The 17000-nt window shown below is 43.9% G+C and overlaps 1 protein-coding gene across 1 annotated transcript in view; it reads left to right on the forward strand.

Annotated features, from left to right (window-relative positions):
- Positions 1-17000, forward strand: part of CPT1B (carnitine palmitoyltransferase 1B) — a gene marked incomplete at its 3' end in the record, with an annotated part of 634626 nt that overhangs the window by 47632 nt on the left and 569994 nt on the right. Inside the window, 2 exon segments of the mRNA XM_053716281.1 lie at positions 7558-7753; positions 11138-11323. Of these exon segments, the coding sequence (XP_053572256.1) occupies positions 7558-7753; positions 11138-11323 (382 nt within the window).

A 17000-nucleotide genomic window follows, 5' to 3' on the forward strand; every position in this document is an offset into this window, starting at 1 on the left:
TGAGTACCCTGACTCGTTGTGTGTGCTGTCTCCTGTCTCTGTCGCTGCACTACGATACTGTCCAATAAGGCGCCTCTCTCTTCTCTGCTTTTACAGATATTTGTAACTACTCCTTTCCAAGAGTGCTGCCATTAATATTGGTTGCTGGCCATTTTAGGAACTTAGCTTTCCCTGAGACTGTAGTTTGAGCCGGGTCTCGGCTACCAGCTGTGCGCACCTCCATAGGATTTATCCTTTATCATCTTCACTAATCTCAGGTAAGCCCATGTTCTAAAATGCCTTTGCTTGCATAATAACAAACAGTAAGTTAAATCACATAGTTAACCGCCGTAATAACAGGATAGGGACTTGATATTAAATTAAGGCTACATCACTAACCAGCAGGCTACAAAACTTCCAGTAGTTTCCACCCATAAAATAATATAATCAAATTGAATAAGGTGACAATCTTCCAAATATCCTATCTATAGCTTAAATAAACATGGCACACTTTGAAATTGAGTTGCCGACCTTGCGCTTTCTGCGGCCGGGACTGCGTAGGGATGGGTCTCCACATATATGACTTAGTTAATGGCTTGGCTTAATTATTGGGACATGTCACATAAAACCCCAAAGGTGTGTCACTGGATTACTGGCAGTTGGTTATAGGTGATTATTATTAACAACTTATTTGCATATCATTGGTGCGGCTATATTATATTATATTTTATTATATCTTATTATATATTCTTATATTTTATACTTTATGTTTAAACAGTTAGTTCTTGTATCTTGCATCTTTATTCTCATCATGGTTTTAATTGCTATCCTAGTGTAACAACTATTTTGTTTACTCTTCATTTGATGCAAAATTTTATGTTCTGAGTGTTCTTGTTGTGCATACTATGTTTAACATAAGCCCCTAGCACTCACCCATATTGATAATTATTGGGCCAACAGCGTCCATCTTTACACAGGGGATAAAAATGAGGACTAAATCTCTCTAAACGCAAGTTTGTCAAATATGATTTTACTATTCATATGATTGTATAATTTGCTTATGATGTAACTTGAAATTAAATGTATTGTCCTTAATAATAAATTTAAAGTAAAAAAAATAAAAAATAATAAAAAGTCCACAAGTCAAATAAAAAGCCAGGAATCAAAACCAGAGCTGGAAGTCAGACGAGCTGAGTCAGGAGCCAAATCGAATAACAAGAGCTGTGTCAGAGAGTAACGAGATAAGAAATCCCACTTTAGCTCTGTCAGAGGGAAACGCCTGAGGTAACATCTCAAAGTAAATGCCCACCTGGTTCAAAAACCCTCTGCACTGAATAGGATCGCCTCCATATCACTGAGGTAGAGGTGCAGAACCAGACATGCTCCTGGTAGGCATAGGTGCAGCAGCGGAAACAGGAGCAGCCATAACTTGTGGGACACTTTGGTCCAAATGTGCAGTGCGAGTCAGCAGGGTTTGCAGGGCTAGTGCAAATTGATCCAAGCGGTGATCCTGTACATCCATCCTGGAAATGATGGCAGGTAAAGGTGGATTATTAGCACCATCAGGATTCATGGCCTTTGCGTAATGTCAGGGTGCCAGGAATCAGACTGAGACGAGAAGTGCAAAAATAATCACACCTTTATTAATAGCAAAAAATTATAAAAAGTCCACAAGTCAAATAACAAGCCAGGAATCAAAACCAGAGCTGGTAGTCAGACGAGCCGAGTCAGGAGCCAAAGCGAATAGTCAGACGAGCCGGAATCAGGAACAAGGAAAACAGCAGAGTCAGGAACAAGCCAGGGATCAGGAACCAGGAAGGACGTCAGGCAGCCAGGTAATACACAGGAACTCTCACAAACATGTCTGAGACAACGCAAAGGCAAAGCATACTGAACAGAGGCCCTTTAAATAATAAGTGATGACATCACAATTCTGAGACTGCATCCTGTCTCACATGGATGATGCACACCAGTCTGGCCATAAAAGGAAGTGCAGGAATTGAGCAGCATCCCCCACAATGCACCAAGTCAGGAAGAGAGGTGAGTAAAATGGCTGCCAGCAGCACATGGCAAACACAACAGGGAAAAAACCCTGACAGTACCCTCCTCTCAACGACCCCTCCCCCGCGGGAGGACAAAAGGCTTATTGGGGAAACGGGCATGGAAGGCACGGAGGAGGGTGGGAGCATGAACATCAGAAGAGGGAACCCAAGAACGCTCCTCCAGACCGTAGCCTCTCCAGTGAAACAAATACTGTACACGGCCCCTGGACATACGAGAGTCAATAATGCTGCTGACCTCATACTCCTAATGGTTGTCAACAAAGATAGGATGGGGACGAGGCAACACAGTGGTAAACTGATTACAAACCAATGGTTTCAAGAGGGAGACATGAAAAACATTGGAGATGCGCATAGCAGGAGGAAGGTCAAGAGCGTAGGCCACAGGATTAACCTGTCGGAGTATTCGAAAAGGACCAACATAACAGGGAGCCAATTTATTGGAAGGCACATGAAGGTTCAAGTTGCGGGAGGACAGCTAAACTCTCTCACCAACCTGGTAGGAAGGTGCGGGCAGACGCCTACGATCAGCCTGGAACTTTTGCCGCTGCATAGAACGATTAAGGCAATCCTGAATCTGCACCCACATGGAACAGAGTTGCCGGAGATGCTCCTCCAAAGTCGGAATACCCTGAGACATGAATGAATCGGGCAACAAGGATGGTTGAAACCCATAATTCGCCATAAACAGGGATAACTTGGAGGAAGCAATAATAGCACTATTACGAGCAAACTCTGCCCAAGGTAACAGTTCAGACCAATTATTGTGGTAATCTGAGACATAGCAACGGAGGAACTGTTCCAGAGCTTGATTAGACCGTTCTGCAGCCCCATTGGATTGAGGGTGAAATGCAGAGGAGAAGGAGACAAACTGGCTACCCTGGTCCGATACTATCTCCTTGGGTAACCCATGTAAACGGAAGACCTCCTGTCTAAGTACACCACAACACACTGTTGCAACATATCCCGTAGGACATCATTAATAAATTCCTGAAAAACAGCAGGAGCATTACAAGATACTCATAATGCCCGCTCCTGGTGTTAAATGCTGTTTTCCATTCGTGGCCCTCCTTAATCCTAACGAGATTGTACGATCCTCTCAAATCAAGCTTAGTAAAGACCGTAGCTCCCTTGAGGCGGTCAAAGAGTTCCGTAATAAGCGGAATAGGGTAAGCATTCTTAATGGTAAGACGATTAAGACCCCTATAATCGATACATGGTCTTAACTCACCACCCTTTTTCTTCACAAAGAAGAAGCCAGCCCCTGCAGGAGAGCAGGATTTGCGGATGATCCCCTGCGACCGAGCATCGGCATCATACTCCTCCATAGCACAATTCTCTGCAACAGACAGAGGGTACACCCGGCCCCAAGGAGGAATGGCTCCGGGTTGCAGGTCTATGGCACAATCGTAAGACCGGTGAGGAGGCAATGTACCGGCATGCACCTTGTCAAACACGTCTAGGAACTCTCGGTACTCCTCTGGCAAATGAGAAACCAAAGAAGTGCACAAGACTTTAACTGGTTTCCGAAGACAAGTGGAAATACATTGCGGGGACCATGACAAAATGTTGGACCTGCGCCAGTCGAGACTGGGATTGTGCTTTTGGAGCCAGGGATAACCCACAACAACCAGAAAATGCTGAGAGTTTATCACCTGGAACTGGAGGGTTTCAAAATGGAGAGCCCCAACAGCCATGGACAACGGAGCAGTTTCGTGTGTAACGAGTGCGGGCTGAAGGGACCTGCCATCAATGGCCTCAATAGCAAGCGGAACGGACCGAGGCAAAACAGGAATTGAGTGCTTTGATACAAAAGCACTGTCAATTAAATAGCCCGCAGCACCGGAGTCAACAAGAGCCTGGGTGACTATGGAGGAGTCCACCCAGGAAAGGACAACCGTGACCATAGGTTTCTCCTTAAGCGGTTCCGGGGACGAGGATAAACCACCCAAGGTCTGCCCCCGACAGGACCTTAGGTGTGCGTTTCCCGGCCGTGTAGGACAAGACTTCAAAAGGTGGCCCTGTAACCCACAATAGAGGCAGAGCCCCTCCCTCCTCCTAAAGGCCCTCTCCGCCGGGGAGAGACGCGTGAATCCCAGCTGCATCGGCTCAGCAGTACCTGGTTACTCGGGACCAGGAGGCATGGGAGGAGAGGGAGGCATGGGTGGGAACGAACACGTAGGAGACAACGGAACAGGAGGCTTCCGCAAGCGCTCCTTGAAAGAGGGCCTCTCTCTGAGTCTGATGTCAATTAGGATAAAAAAAGACACCAATGCCTTGAGATCCTCTGGTAAATCTCTGGCAGCAACTTCATCTTTAATCGCATCAGAGAGCCCATGAAAGAAGGCGGCAACAAGGGCTTCATTGTTCCAACCTACCTCTGCGGCAAGTGTACGGAACTCAATGGCATACTGAGCAACAGATCTTGTACCTTGCTGAATGGACATGAGTTGTTTAGCAGCAGAGGAGGAGCGAGCCGGAACATCAAATACCCTTCGAAAGGAGGCCACAAATTCAGGGTAATTTGAAATCAGAGGTTTATTAGTCTCCCACAAGGGATTAGCCCAGGCAAGAGCTGTGTCAGAGAGTAACTTGATAAGAAATCCCACTTTAGCTCTGTCAGAGGGAAACGCCTGAGGTAACATCTCAAAGTAAATGCCCACCTGGTTCAAAAACCCTCTGCACTGAATAGGATCGCCTCCATATCGCTGAGGTAGAGGTGCAGAACCAGACATGCTCCTGGTAGGCATAGGTGCAGCAGCGGAAACAGGAGCAGCCATAACTTGTGGGACACTTTGGTCCAAATGTGCAGTGCGAGTCAGCAGGGTTTGCAGGTCTAGTGCAAATTGATCCAAGCGGTGATCCTGTACATCCATCCTGGAAATGATGGCAGGTAAAGGTGGATTATTAGCACCATCAGGATTCATGGCCTTTGCGTAATGTCAGGGTGCCAGGAATCAGACTGAGACGAGAAGTGCAAAAATAATCACACCTTTATTAATAGCAAAAAATTATAAAAAGTCCACAAGTCAAATAACAAGCCAGGAATCAAAACCAGAGCTGGTAGTCAGACGAGCCGAGTCAGGAGCCAAAGCGAATAGTCAGACGAGCCGGAATCAGGAACAAGGAAAACAGCAGAGTCAGGAACAAGCCAGGGATCAGGAACCAGGAAGGACGTCAGGCAGCCAGGTAATACACATGAACTCTCACAAACATGTCTGAGACAACGTAAAGGCAAAGCATACTGAACTGAGGCCCTTTAAATAATAAGTGATGACATCACAATTCTGAGACTGCATCCTGTCTCACATGGATGATGCACACCAGTCTGGCCATAAAAGGAAGTGCAGGAATTGAGCAGCATCCCCCACAATGCACCATAGTCAGGAAGAGAAGTGAGTAAAATGGCTGCCAGCAGCACATGGCAAACACAACAGGCAAAAAACCCTGACACCTAGGTTCCTACCCATACACTTAATGACTCCTAACTTCCTACCCATACTCTGTAATGTCTCCTAGGTTCCTACCCATACACTGCAATGACTCCTAGGTTCCTATCCATATGCTATAATGACTCCTAGGTTCCTAGTCATATGCTGTAATGAGTCCTAGGTTCCTAGCCATACACTGTAATGACTCATAGGTTCCTACCCATACACTGTAATGACTCCTAGGTTCCTACCCATACACTGTAATGACTCCTAGGTTCCTACCCATACACTTAATGACTCCTAGGTTCCTACCCATACACTGTAATGACTCCTAGGTTCCTAGCCATACACTGTAATGACTACTAGGTTCCTAGCCATACACTGTAATGACTCCTAGGTTCCTACCCATACACTGTAATGACTCCTAGGTACCTACCCATATGCTGTAATGACTCCTAGGTTCCTAGCCATACACTGTAATGACTCATAGGTTCCTAGCCATACACTGTAATGACTCCTAGGTTCCTAGCCATAAACTGTAATGACTCCTAGGTTCCTACCCATATGCTGTAACTACTCCTAGGTACCTACCCATATGCTGTAATGACTCCTAGGTTCCTACCCATACACTGTAATGACTCCTAGGTTCCTAGCCATAAACTTAATGACTCCTAGGTTCCTACCCATATGCTGTTATGACTCCTAGGTACCTACCCATACACTGTAATGACTCCTAGGTTCCTACCCATACACTGTAATGACTCCTAGGTTCCTAGCCATACTCTGTAATGACTCCTAGGTTCCTACCCATACACTGTAATGACTCTTAGGTTCCTACCCATATGCTGTAATGACTCCTAGGTTCCTACCCATACACTGTAATGACTCCTAGGTTCCTACCTATATGCTGTAATGACTTCTAGGTTCCTAGCCATACACTGTATTGACTCCTAGGTTCCTACCCATACATTGTAATGACTCCTATGTTCCTAGCCATACACTGTAATGACTCCTAGGTTCCTAGCCAAACACTGTATTGACTCCTAGGTTCCTACCCATACACTGTAATGACTCCTAGGTACCTACCCATCTGTAATGACTCCTAGATTCCTACCCATATGCTGTAATGACTCCTAGGTTCCTACCCATATGCTGTAATGACTCCTAGGTTCCTACCCATACACTGTAATGACTCCTTGGTTCCTACCCATACTCTGTAATGTCGCCTAGGTTCCTACCCATACACTGCAATGACTACTATGTTCCTACCCATACACTTAATGACTCCTAACTTTCTACCCATATGCTGTAATGACTCTTAGGTACCTACCCATCTGTAATGACTCCTAGGTTCCTAACCATTCGCTTTAATGACTCCTCGCTTTTTAACTGTACTCCGTCATGACATCTTTGTTCCTCCTTATTAACTCATGAATCCATATACTTTTATAACTCCTGGGTTCCTACCAGTATGCTCGCATGACTCCTGGGTATTGGTATGCTGTTATTACACCTGGATTTATACCTATAAACTCTTATAACTCCTGGGTTCTCACCCATATGCTGTCATGACCCCAGTGCTGTTAGACTTTTTATTAGAAAGGGTAGCGATTTATATAGTTGGGGAGAAATTAGCATGATTATTAGAAGAAAGAAAACTCAAATTATACCACCTCTTTAGGCTTCATATACTTATTACTACTATATTCATAAATACCCCCATGTGTTCTTGCTGTTCCTTGTGAGAGGCCTAATTCTTAAGGGCCCAGCACTGAGGGTCTGTGAGGTTATGAATCAATATGTAGTTTATTGTTAGTGCATTTGTCCTCTGCCGACCTAGACATTATGCTTAGCTATAACACTGAGTTTTTATTTAGCAGTAAAAAAAACTTTCATTAATTAAGTAGGAAGAGCCCTGGGTTAGGATGGAAAAGATTACTTTAAACTTTGTGACCCTCATAACTGGTTTTATTTATTTTGATGAACAGATCCTTGGGCTGTCACATTGTCTTGCGGGTTGTAAATTATACAATAGCACGTTTTTTTTGCCGTTGAAAATATATTTCTATTTGTGTGTTTAACCTCAGATCACCTCCAGCATCTAGTGGAGAGCCGCCATGTGTGTGTGTATCACAAAGGTCGTTATTTCAGGCTTGGTTTGTATCAGGATAGAACTCTTCTCACCCCAAGGCAACTCCAAGTGCAGATACAGCGCATACTAGATGACCCCAGCCCTCCTCTGCCTGGGGAGGAGAAACTTGCAGCACTAACAGCCGGGGATAGGTAAGAGCCTAACACAGGGATGTGGTGCAATTAGAGGGGACATGCAGGTGTGAGAGGAGAGAGGACAGTGAGAGAAGAGAGTGAATGGTGGAGGGGAGAGAGTACAGTGAGAGAAGAGAGTGAATGGTGAAAGGGAGAGAGGACAGTGAGAGAAGAGAGTGAATGGTGGAAGGGAGAGAGAACAGTGAGAGAAGAGAGTGAATGTGTAAAGAAGAGAGGACAGTAAGAAAAGAGAGTCAATGTGGAGGGGGGAGAGGACAGTGAGAGAAGGGAGTGGATGGTGGAGGGGAGAGAGGACAGTGAGAGAAGAGAGTGAATGGTGGAGGGGAGAGAGTACAGTGAGAGAAGAGAGTGAATGGTGAAAGGGAGAGAGGACAGTGAGAGAAGAGAGTGAATGGTGGAAGGGAGAGAGAACAGTGAGAGAAGAGAGTGAATGTGTAAAGAAGAGAGGACAGTAAGAAAAGAGAGTCAATGTGGAGGGGGGAGAGGACAGTGAGAGAAGGGAGTGGATGGTGGAGGGGAGAGAGGACATTGAGAGAAGAGAGTGAATGTGGAGGGTAGAGAGGACAGTGAAAGAAGAGAGTGGATAGTGTAGGGGATAGAGGACAGTGAGAGAAGAGAGTGAATGGTGGAGGGGAGAGAGTACAGTGAGAGAAGAGAGTGAATGGTGGAGGGGAGAGAGGACAGTGAGAGAAGAGAGTGAATGTGTAAAGAAGAGAGGAAAGTAAGAAAAGAGAGTCAATGTGGAGGGGGGAGAGGACAGTGAGAGAAGAGAGTAGTGGAGGGGATAGAGGACAGTGAGAGAAGAGAGTAAATGTGGAGGGGAGAGAGGACAGTGAGAGAAGAGAGTGAATGGTGGAGGGGAGAGAGGACAGTGAGAGAAGGGAGTGGATGGTGAAGGGGAGAGAGGACAGTGAGAGAAGAGAGTGAATGGTGGAGGGGAGAGAGGACAGTGAGAGAAGGGAGTGGATGGTGGAGGGGAGAGAGGACATTGAGAGAAGATAGTGAATGTGGAGGGGAGAGAGGACAGTGAAAGAAGAGAGTGGATAGTGTAGGGGATAGAGGACAGTGAGAGAAGAGAGTGAATGTGGAGGAGAGAGAGGATAGTGAGAGAAGAGAGTGAATGGTGGAGGGGAGAGAGTACAGTGAGAGAAGAGAGTGAATGATGGAGGCGAGAGAAGACAGTGAGAGAAGAGAGTGGATAGTAGAGGGGAAGTGCTGTGGGAGAACAGAGTGAATGGTGGAGGGGAGAGAGTACAGTGAGAGAAGAGAGTGAATGATGGAGGGGAGAGAAGACAGTGAGAGAAGAGAGTGGATAGTAGAGGGGAAGTGCTGTGGGAGAAGAGAGTGAATGGTGGAGGGGATAGAGGACAGTGAGAGAAGAGAGTGAATGTGGAGGGGAGAGAGGACAGTGAAAGAATAGTTTGAATAGCGGAGGGGAGAGAGGACAGTGAGAGAGAGTGGAAAGTTGAGGGGAAAGAAGGCAGCGAGGGAAGAGAGGGGATGGTGGAGGGGAGAGAGGACAGTAAGAGAAGAGAGTGAATGTGGAGGGGAGAGAGGACAGTGAGAAAAGAGAGTGAATGTGGAGGGGAGAGAGGACAGTGAGAGAAGAGAGTGAATGTGGAGGGGAGAGAGGACAGTGAAAGAATAGATTGAACAGCAGAGGGGAGAGAGGACAGTGAGAGAGAGTGGAAAGTTGAGGGGAAAGAAGGCAGCAAGGGAAGAGAGGGGATGGTGGAGGGGAGAGAGGACAGTGAGAGAAGAGAGTGAATGATGGAGGTGAAAGAGGGCAGTGAGAGAAGAGAGTGAATGGTGGAGGGGAGAGAGTACAGTGAGAGAAGTGAGTGAATGGTGGGTGAGAGAAGAGGGTAAATGATGGAGGGGAAAGAGGACAGTGAGAAAAGAGAGTGAATTTTGGAGGGGAGAGAGGACAGTGAGAGAAGAGAGTGAATGGTGGAGTGGAGAGAGGACATTGAGAGAAGAGAGTGAATGTGGAGGGAAGAGAGGACAGTGAAAGAAGAGAGTGAATAGTGGAGGGGAGAGAGGACAGTGAGAGAAGAGAGTGAATGTGGAGGGGAGAGAGGACAGTAAAAGAAGAGAGTGGATAGCGGAGGGGAGAGAGGACAGTGAGAGAAGAGAGTGAATTTTGGAGGGGAGAGAGGGCAGTGAGAGAAGGGAGTGGATAGTGGAGAAGAGAGAGGACAGTGAGAGAAGACAGTGAATGGTGGAGGGGAGAGAGGACAGTGAGAAAAGACAGTGGATGGTGGAGGGGAAAGAGGAAAGTGAGAGAAGAGAGTGAATGTGGAGGGGAGAGAGGATAGTGAGAGAAGAGAGTGAATGTGGAGGGGAGAGAGGATAGTGAGAGAAGAGAGTGGATAGTGGAGGGGAGAGAGGTCAGTTAGAGAAAGAGTGGAAAGTTGAGGGGAAAGAGGACAGTGAGGGAAGGAAGAGGATAGTGGAGGGGAGAGAAGACGGTGAGAAAAGAGAGTGGATGGTGGAGGGGAGAGAGGACAGTGAGAGAAGAGATTGAATGATGAAGGGGAGAGAGGAAAGTGAGAGAAGAGAGTGGATAGTAGAGGGGAGAGAGGACATTGAGAGAACAGAGTGGATAGTGGAGGGGATAGAAGACAGTGAGAGAAGAGAGTGAATGTGGAGGGGAGAGAGGACAGTAAAAGAAGAGAGTGGATAGCGGAGGGGATAAAGGACAGTGAGAGAAAGAGTGGAAAGTTGAGGGGAAAGAGGACAGTGAGGGAAGGAAGGAGATGGTGGAGAGGAGAGAGTATAGTGAGAGAAGAGAGTGGAGGGAGAGAGGGTGATGAGGGGAGAGGACAGTGGGGGAGAGAGGAGATTGGCCTCACAGGTAAGAGAGGTAACAATATGAGGACTGGAGGTCACTGTTGAACAAAGTAGGATAATTAGTCAAGAGTACAGATGAGATAGAGGGATATTAACACTTGGATATAGCCAGAGGAGAAAAAATAGACACATTGGTGCTGAGTAGAAAATCAGGTTTTGAGGAGCAAATATAAGGCAGTGACAGAAGGTGCCAGGGGAAAGAGAACATGTAATCCCACAGAAGACTTGGTGACATCACCTAATAATATATTTGTTAGAGGACAACAAAGATCCCAAGACAATAAGAAAGGCAATTTTATTTTCTTGGGATATTTGTGGTCCTCTAATAAAGATTTTTTCCCCCTTTTCTACTAACTGGTGCTGTCACTAACTATTCTGTGGGGTTACTTTTAGTCCTGGTGTTTGCAGATACTCCTAAGTGACACACAAGGAAGTAAAGTAAGAGATGCCAGACTATACCCCTGTTTTTATTATGGAAAGAGAACATGTAAAAAGAAACCCACTATGCATCCTCTGTTCTCTGTACAGGGTCACTTGGGCTCAAACTCGTTCAGACTTCTTCAGTTACGGGGTGAACCGGTCATCATTGAGTTCCGTGGAACGAGGAGTGTTCTTTGTGAGCCTTGACCAGGAGTCTGGGGGGTATCTGGAGGGGGACAAAGCTTCTCTCAGTGTATATGCCAAGTCTCTGCTACATGGGAACTGCTATAACAGGTATTTTTAATGTTATGTCTTCCTAATATATCCAGGGTTTTATTCTTACTCTGTGATCATCAAATATTTTTCTGCAGTTGGTGAAAGTCCATGAGTCATCGCTTGTGCTAATTCCCCTCCTGACCACTAAGAGAAGGCAAAAGACACTACAACACACTAGAGATTTAAATTTATCCCACTTCCCATGATCCTCAGTCATTTTGTTTTGCCCTGATGAAGAGTGGGTTGAAAGTTGAGCCCCAGTTCTTCCTCACTGTAACCTATAAGTCAGAGAGGATGACAAGGAGTTATCAGCTAGGCATTGAAAGGCCTTTTCTTAGTGGGAATGTCGCAGGCCTCCCAGGTGAAATGTGGACTTGTCCACCAATCCCCTGGTCTACAGTGAGCTGCTCCTTGTGGATGCACAACCCTCCCCAGGTGAAATGTGCACTTGTCCACCAATCCCCTGCTCTACAGTGAGCTGCCCTCCCCAGGGGAAATGTTGTAATTAGATCCTTGACATTGTGCTCACATTGCTTAGGATGGGCTACTGGAAACAAGTTGCTGCAGCTGAGGTAAGCAATGTAGACGGAAGTGCTGAGAGGTAAGTACCTGCTATAAGTATGAACATGATTACATGCCATAGTCTGGGGACATAAAGTTATACACCTTATATTAGCACTTTATAGCACTTTGGGGAAATTTTAATAATTCTAATTTCTTTCATACAGGTGGTGAAAGTCCATGATCCATTAATCCTGGGAAATCATCTTCCCTGCCACTAGGAGGAGGCAACGATCCCTAAACCCCAAGAGCTCTATAAAACCCCTCCCACATCACTGGAAAACTAGTCTTTGCCTCCACTGAAGGAAGGTGAAGAATGATGTGTGTGTGATTCTTCAGTTAGAGGGGTTCTCAGATTTAGTTGAGGCTTATTTCCCCTCAGACTGCAATGTTTGTCAGAGGGATTTATATGGAGTATGGATAGTCACTCTATTCCACCTCATGGGAATTTAGTCACAAGCCTTCCACAGGTGTCGCAGGGACATATCCTTTGCCTCCTCCTGCTGGTTCTTCAGTATACTCCAATTTCATATCTGCTGATATGTTTCAGCATCAGTGTCTTGTTAAGTAGTATTTGTTTTTTATTTGGCATATATATATATATATATATATATATATATATATATTCTTTCTTATATTTAGCCCTGGGACAGAATCTCATTTTAGGTTATTCCACTATAAATTTGAAACTATTTTTTTCACATGCATCGGCCCTGCGCACCTCCTCTTTTTTGCACATTACTTTTTTTGCACATTACTTTTTTTGCACATTACTTTTTTTATTGTACGTTGGCTTGTATGCTGTCTGGTTTGTGCACATCAGGCTTTGATTTGGATTCTATTTTTACTGCTACCGGAATTAAGGGGGTTCCTTCCTCATGACAAGAAGCCAGGGGTAAGCCTAAGGCTTCTAACCACTTTTGTCAGAAAATAGAACAAAAATTGGATTCTTCCTCTCGTAAGCAAGGTTCCTCTAGTCCTGTCTGGAAGCCAAGTTTCAATTAGAACAGGCCTAAGCAATCCAAAAAATCTACTCCTACTTCCAAGTCTGTATGAAGGTGCAGCCCCCGAACCAGAGGCTTTGGTAGGGGACAGGCTGTGCCTTTTTCAGGAAGGATTGTTCCATTCTGTTTCAGATCCCTGGATTCTGAATATAGTATTGCAAGGTTATTGGATAGGTTTAGAACAAGGCCTCCCATGGGAAGGTTTATTCTGTCCAATGTCCTGAAATTGATTGAAAAAAGTATTGTGCCTTCAAAGGACTTTTTGGATCTAGAAGGTATGGAAGTTATTGTTCCTGTTCCATTGTTGGAATGGGAGTTTATAAAAATGTCTTCATTGTTCCAAAGAAGGAGGGGACTTTCAGACCAGTTTTGGATCTGAAGGCTCTAAATAAGTTTGTCAGAGTTCCTACTTTTAAAATGGAGACTATTTGGACTATTCTGCCTTTTGTTTATCAAGGTCAGCTTATTACCTTCATGTTCCCATTCACAATGAACACTTTCAGTTTCTGAGGTTTGCTTTTCTGGAGAGGCATTTTCAGTTTGTTGCTCTACCATTTGGTCTGGCTATAGCTCTAAGAATCTTTACAAAGGTTCTGGGTGCCATTCTGTCTGTAATCGGATCTCAGGGTATTGCTGTGTTTCCTTACCTGGACGATATCTTGGGTCAAGCTCCAGCTTTATATTTAGCAGAATCTTACACCAACAGACTGTTGTTGTTTCTTCAACAGCATGGTTGGAAAATCAAATTTCCAAATTGTTCTTTGGTTCCTAAGACAAACGTTTCTTCTCTGGGGGGTACAAATAGATTTGGTTTCCATGAAAATATTGTTAACAGAACAGAAAAGGTTGAAGCTTGTGTCAGCTTGTATAACTTCAGTCTTTCTTTTCCTTCAGTCACTCTTTGTTTGGAGGTGTTAGGTCTCATGATTGCTGCATTTTATTCTATTCCATTTGCTCAATTTCACATGAGGCCTCTTCAGCTTTGTATGCTTCATCAAAACATGTCAGTCTTTGTCTTGGTGGCTGGATCATCACTTTATTATTCGGGGGCGCTTCTTTTGCTCATCCTTCCTGGATTGTGATCACTACAGATGCAAGACTTTCAGGTTGGGGAGCATTCTGGGGGTCTCTTAAGGTACAAGGGGTATGTGCTCCTCAGAAAGTGAGGTTGCCAATAAATATTCTGGTATTAACTCTGTGCTATTTTCTGTGCTTTTCAGAGTTGGCCTCAGTTAAGGAGAGAGTCTCATCTCCATTTTCAATAGGACAATGTCACAGAAGGGGCTTTTATTAATCCTCAAGGGGGAACGCTCCGTTCTCTAGCCATGAGGGAAGTGTCTAAATTTATCTAATGGGCAGAAGCCAATCATTGTTTAATTTCTGCTGTTCTTATTCCTGGTGTGAACAACTGGGAAGCAGATTTTCTCAGTCATCAATTAATGCATCCAGGGGAATGGTCCCTCCATCAGGATGTTTTCAGTCAGATTGTGGATCTTTGGGGGCTCCCAGAGATAGATCTGATGGCCTCTTGGTTAAACAACAAATTTGCCAGGTAATTTGTGTGGTCCTGGTATCCTTGAACAGAGTTTATGGATGCTCTTGTAGTAGAATTAGGTTTAATTCAAGGAATACAAACATTATATGTGACTACAAAATACAAATAAAATTTGTTTATTTCCTAAGATATGGTGAGTCCACAGCTTAAGTAATTTCTGTTGGGAATATCACTCCTGGCCAGCAGGAGGAGGCAAAGAGCACCAAAGTTAAACTGCTAAGTATCACTCCCTTACCCACAACCCCAGTCATTCTCTTTGCCTTCAGTAGAGGAGGTGAAGTTTAGGTGTCTGAAGAAAATGTTTGATTTCATCTAAAAGCAAGTTTTGGGATATAGCTGTATTCCACGTCATTCCTTGCAGTCGGGTAGTGGTGGCTTTAAAGCAGTTAGGAACTTGTAAAGAGGTACTTACTGCGTTTTCCCAACAATTGCTGCCCTAGTTTAGAAAGCCAGAGTTGGCTACTCTGTTCTTTCTTTTTCAAAGGTCTCTGTGAAGAACTGTGTCTTCTCATACCTTGTAACTGTCTACATGCCGGACAGCGGAGCAGGTATGTGCTTTTTCTTCCAGTTGTGGAGACCATGCACTTAATAAATTAAAAGACACTTATTTTTTTATTTTATTTTTATTTTTTTATTTCTTATTTCTTTATTTTCCAACAATGTTCTACAACATAGACTTTAAATTTACAGTACAATTATAGCCACAATCAAATGTTGCAAGTCTTATGTATAGTCCACACATATCCTGAAAGAGGTAGTCCATTGATAATGGGCTAAGATAAAACTGGAATGATGGAAAACAAAGTCACACAGGAACCCTAGTGAGGGTTGTACGAACATTTAGCAAGAATAATAAATACAACAACAAACAAAACACAACATTCAGGGGTTTACAGTACAAAACACTCTCACCAGTATTTACATAATGTGCGTTCAAAGATTGGCAGTCTATCAAAATCTATTTGAAAAAGAACTTAATATCCGAAGCTCTACTCACAGCAAACAAACAGAAGGGAAGTTCCAAGAATTTTATTTCTTATAAACAAATTGCTTCCATAGGAACATCATATCTCAGAAGAACTCCATGCGGCTCATCTTAAAGTAATAATATCTCTCCAATATTAGAGTGTTTGATACTTGCTCAGTCCATTGAGGAATAGTGGGCAACAAGGGGCGCTTCCAAAATGTGGGGACTAATCTCTTGGCTGTATTTATTAAGATTTGATATAGGTGTCGCCTAATCTTACATGGAATTTTAGAAACATCATTGAACAGGATTATGTCCGGGGAAAGATCAAATTGGACCCCTATGATATTACACGCCAATGAGTGGATTTGAGCCCAAAAGAGCTGTATCACTTTGCACTCCCACCAAATATGATACATTGTACCTGTCCGTCCACAACCCCTCCAACACTTGTCATTGGCACTTTTGAACATATATTTTAATTTGCTGGGGGTTAAGTACCACCTAGTGATGACCTTTAAATTCGTTTCTAAACCTGCTGCAGAGTGAGCAGATGTGGTCGTGGATCTAAACCATAATGACCACTGTTTGGCGGAGAAGCTCAAATTAGTAGTATAATTAGTAGTATAATTCAGCAAAAGGGGGTAATGAGAGTTCAGAAGGTATCGGTACATTAATAAAATTACCTTTTTTGGTTGCAGCGGTGAGGTGCAAAAGGATTCAAACACTGTAGGTTGCCTGAGCATATCTTTGTGTGACCTATGAGTAGTCAGAAAATGTCTTACTTGATGGTAATACAACCATGAGTTAAATGGAGTTAATGCCCTTTCTATCAATGTTTCACATGGAGCCAACTGGTTATGTGTTGTTAATAGACAGATAGGCAGGTTTTTTATCAAAGAGTGTGATGTGTCCGTAATTGCCAGTGCCTTCTGTATATTTGCCGGGAACTCCCTATTTGGGTATATAATAGTTAATGGTGAGTATTTAGAAGTTATTAGATGGAACTTATTTTGTATTAGTGTCAAGTCTTACCACACTTCTTTCAGTATTGAATAAGAGTCTATCAATTCCCACAGAGGTTTTTGTGGGGCCCAACATATGCTACCTAAGTGTGGAGTTTCTAATAGTTGTGTCTCTAAGTGAACGCATCTTTTGTAGGAAGTCTCCCCTTGTCTACACCAGTCTATTATGCGATTTAAAGAAGCCGCCTGCTTACAGGGAGTGCAGAATTATTAGGCAAGTTGTATTTTTGAGGATTAATTTTATTATTGAACAACAACCATGTTCTCAATGAACCCAAAAAACTCATTAATATCAAAGCTGAATAGTTTTGGAAGTAGTTTTTAGTTTGTTTTTAGTTATAGCTATTTTAGGGGGATATCTGTGTGTGCAGGTGACTATTACTGTGCATAATTATTAGGCAACTTAACAAAAAACAAATATATACCCATTTCAATTATTTATTTTTACCAGTGAAACCAATATAACATCTCAACATTCACAAATATACATTTCTGACATTCAAAAACAAAACAAAAACAAATCAGTGACCAATATAGCCACCTTTCTTTGCAAGGACACTCAAAAGCCTGCCATCCATGGATT

The sequence above is a fragment of the Bombina bombina genome, chromosome 6, assembly GCF_027579735.1.
Source record: "Bombina bombina isolate aBomBom1 chromosome 6, aBomBom1.pri, whole genome shotgun sequence".
Taxonomy (NCBI): Eukaryota; Metazoa; Chordata; class Amphibia; order Anura; family Bombinatoridae; genus Bombina; species Bombina bombina.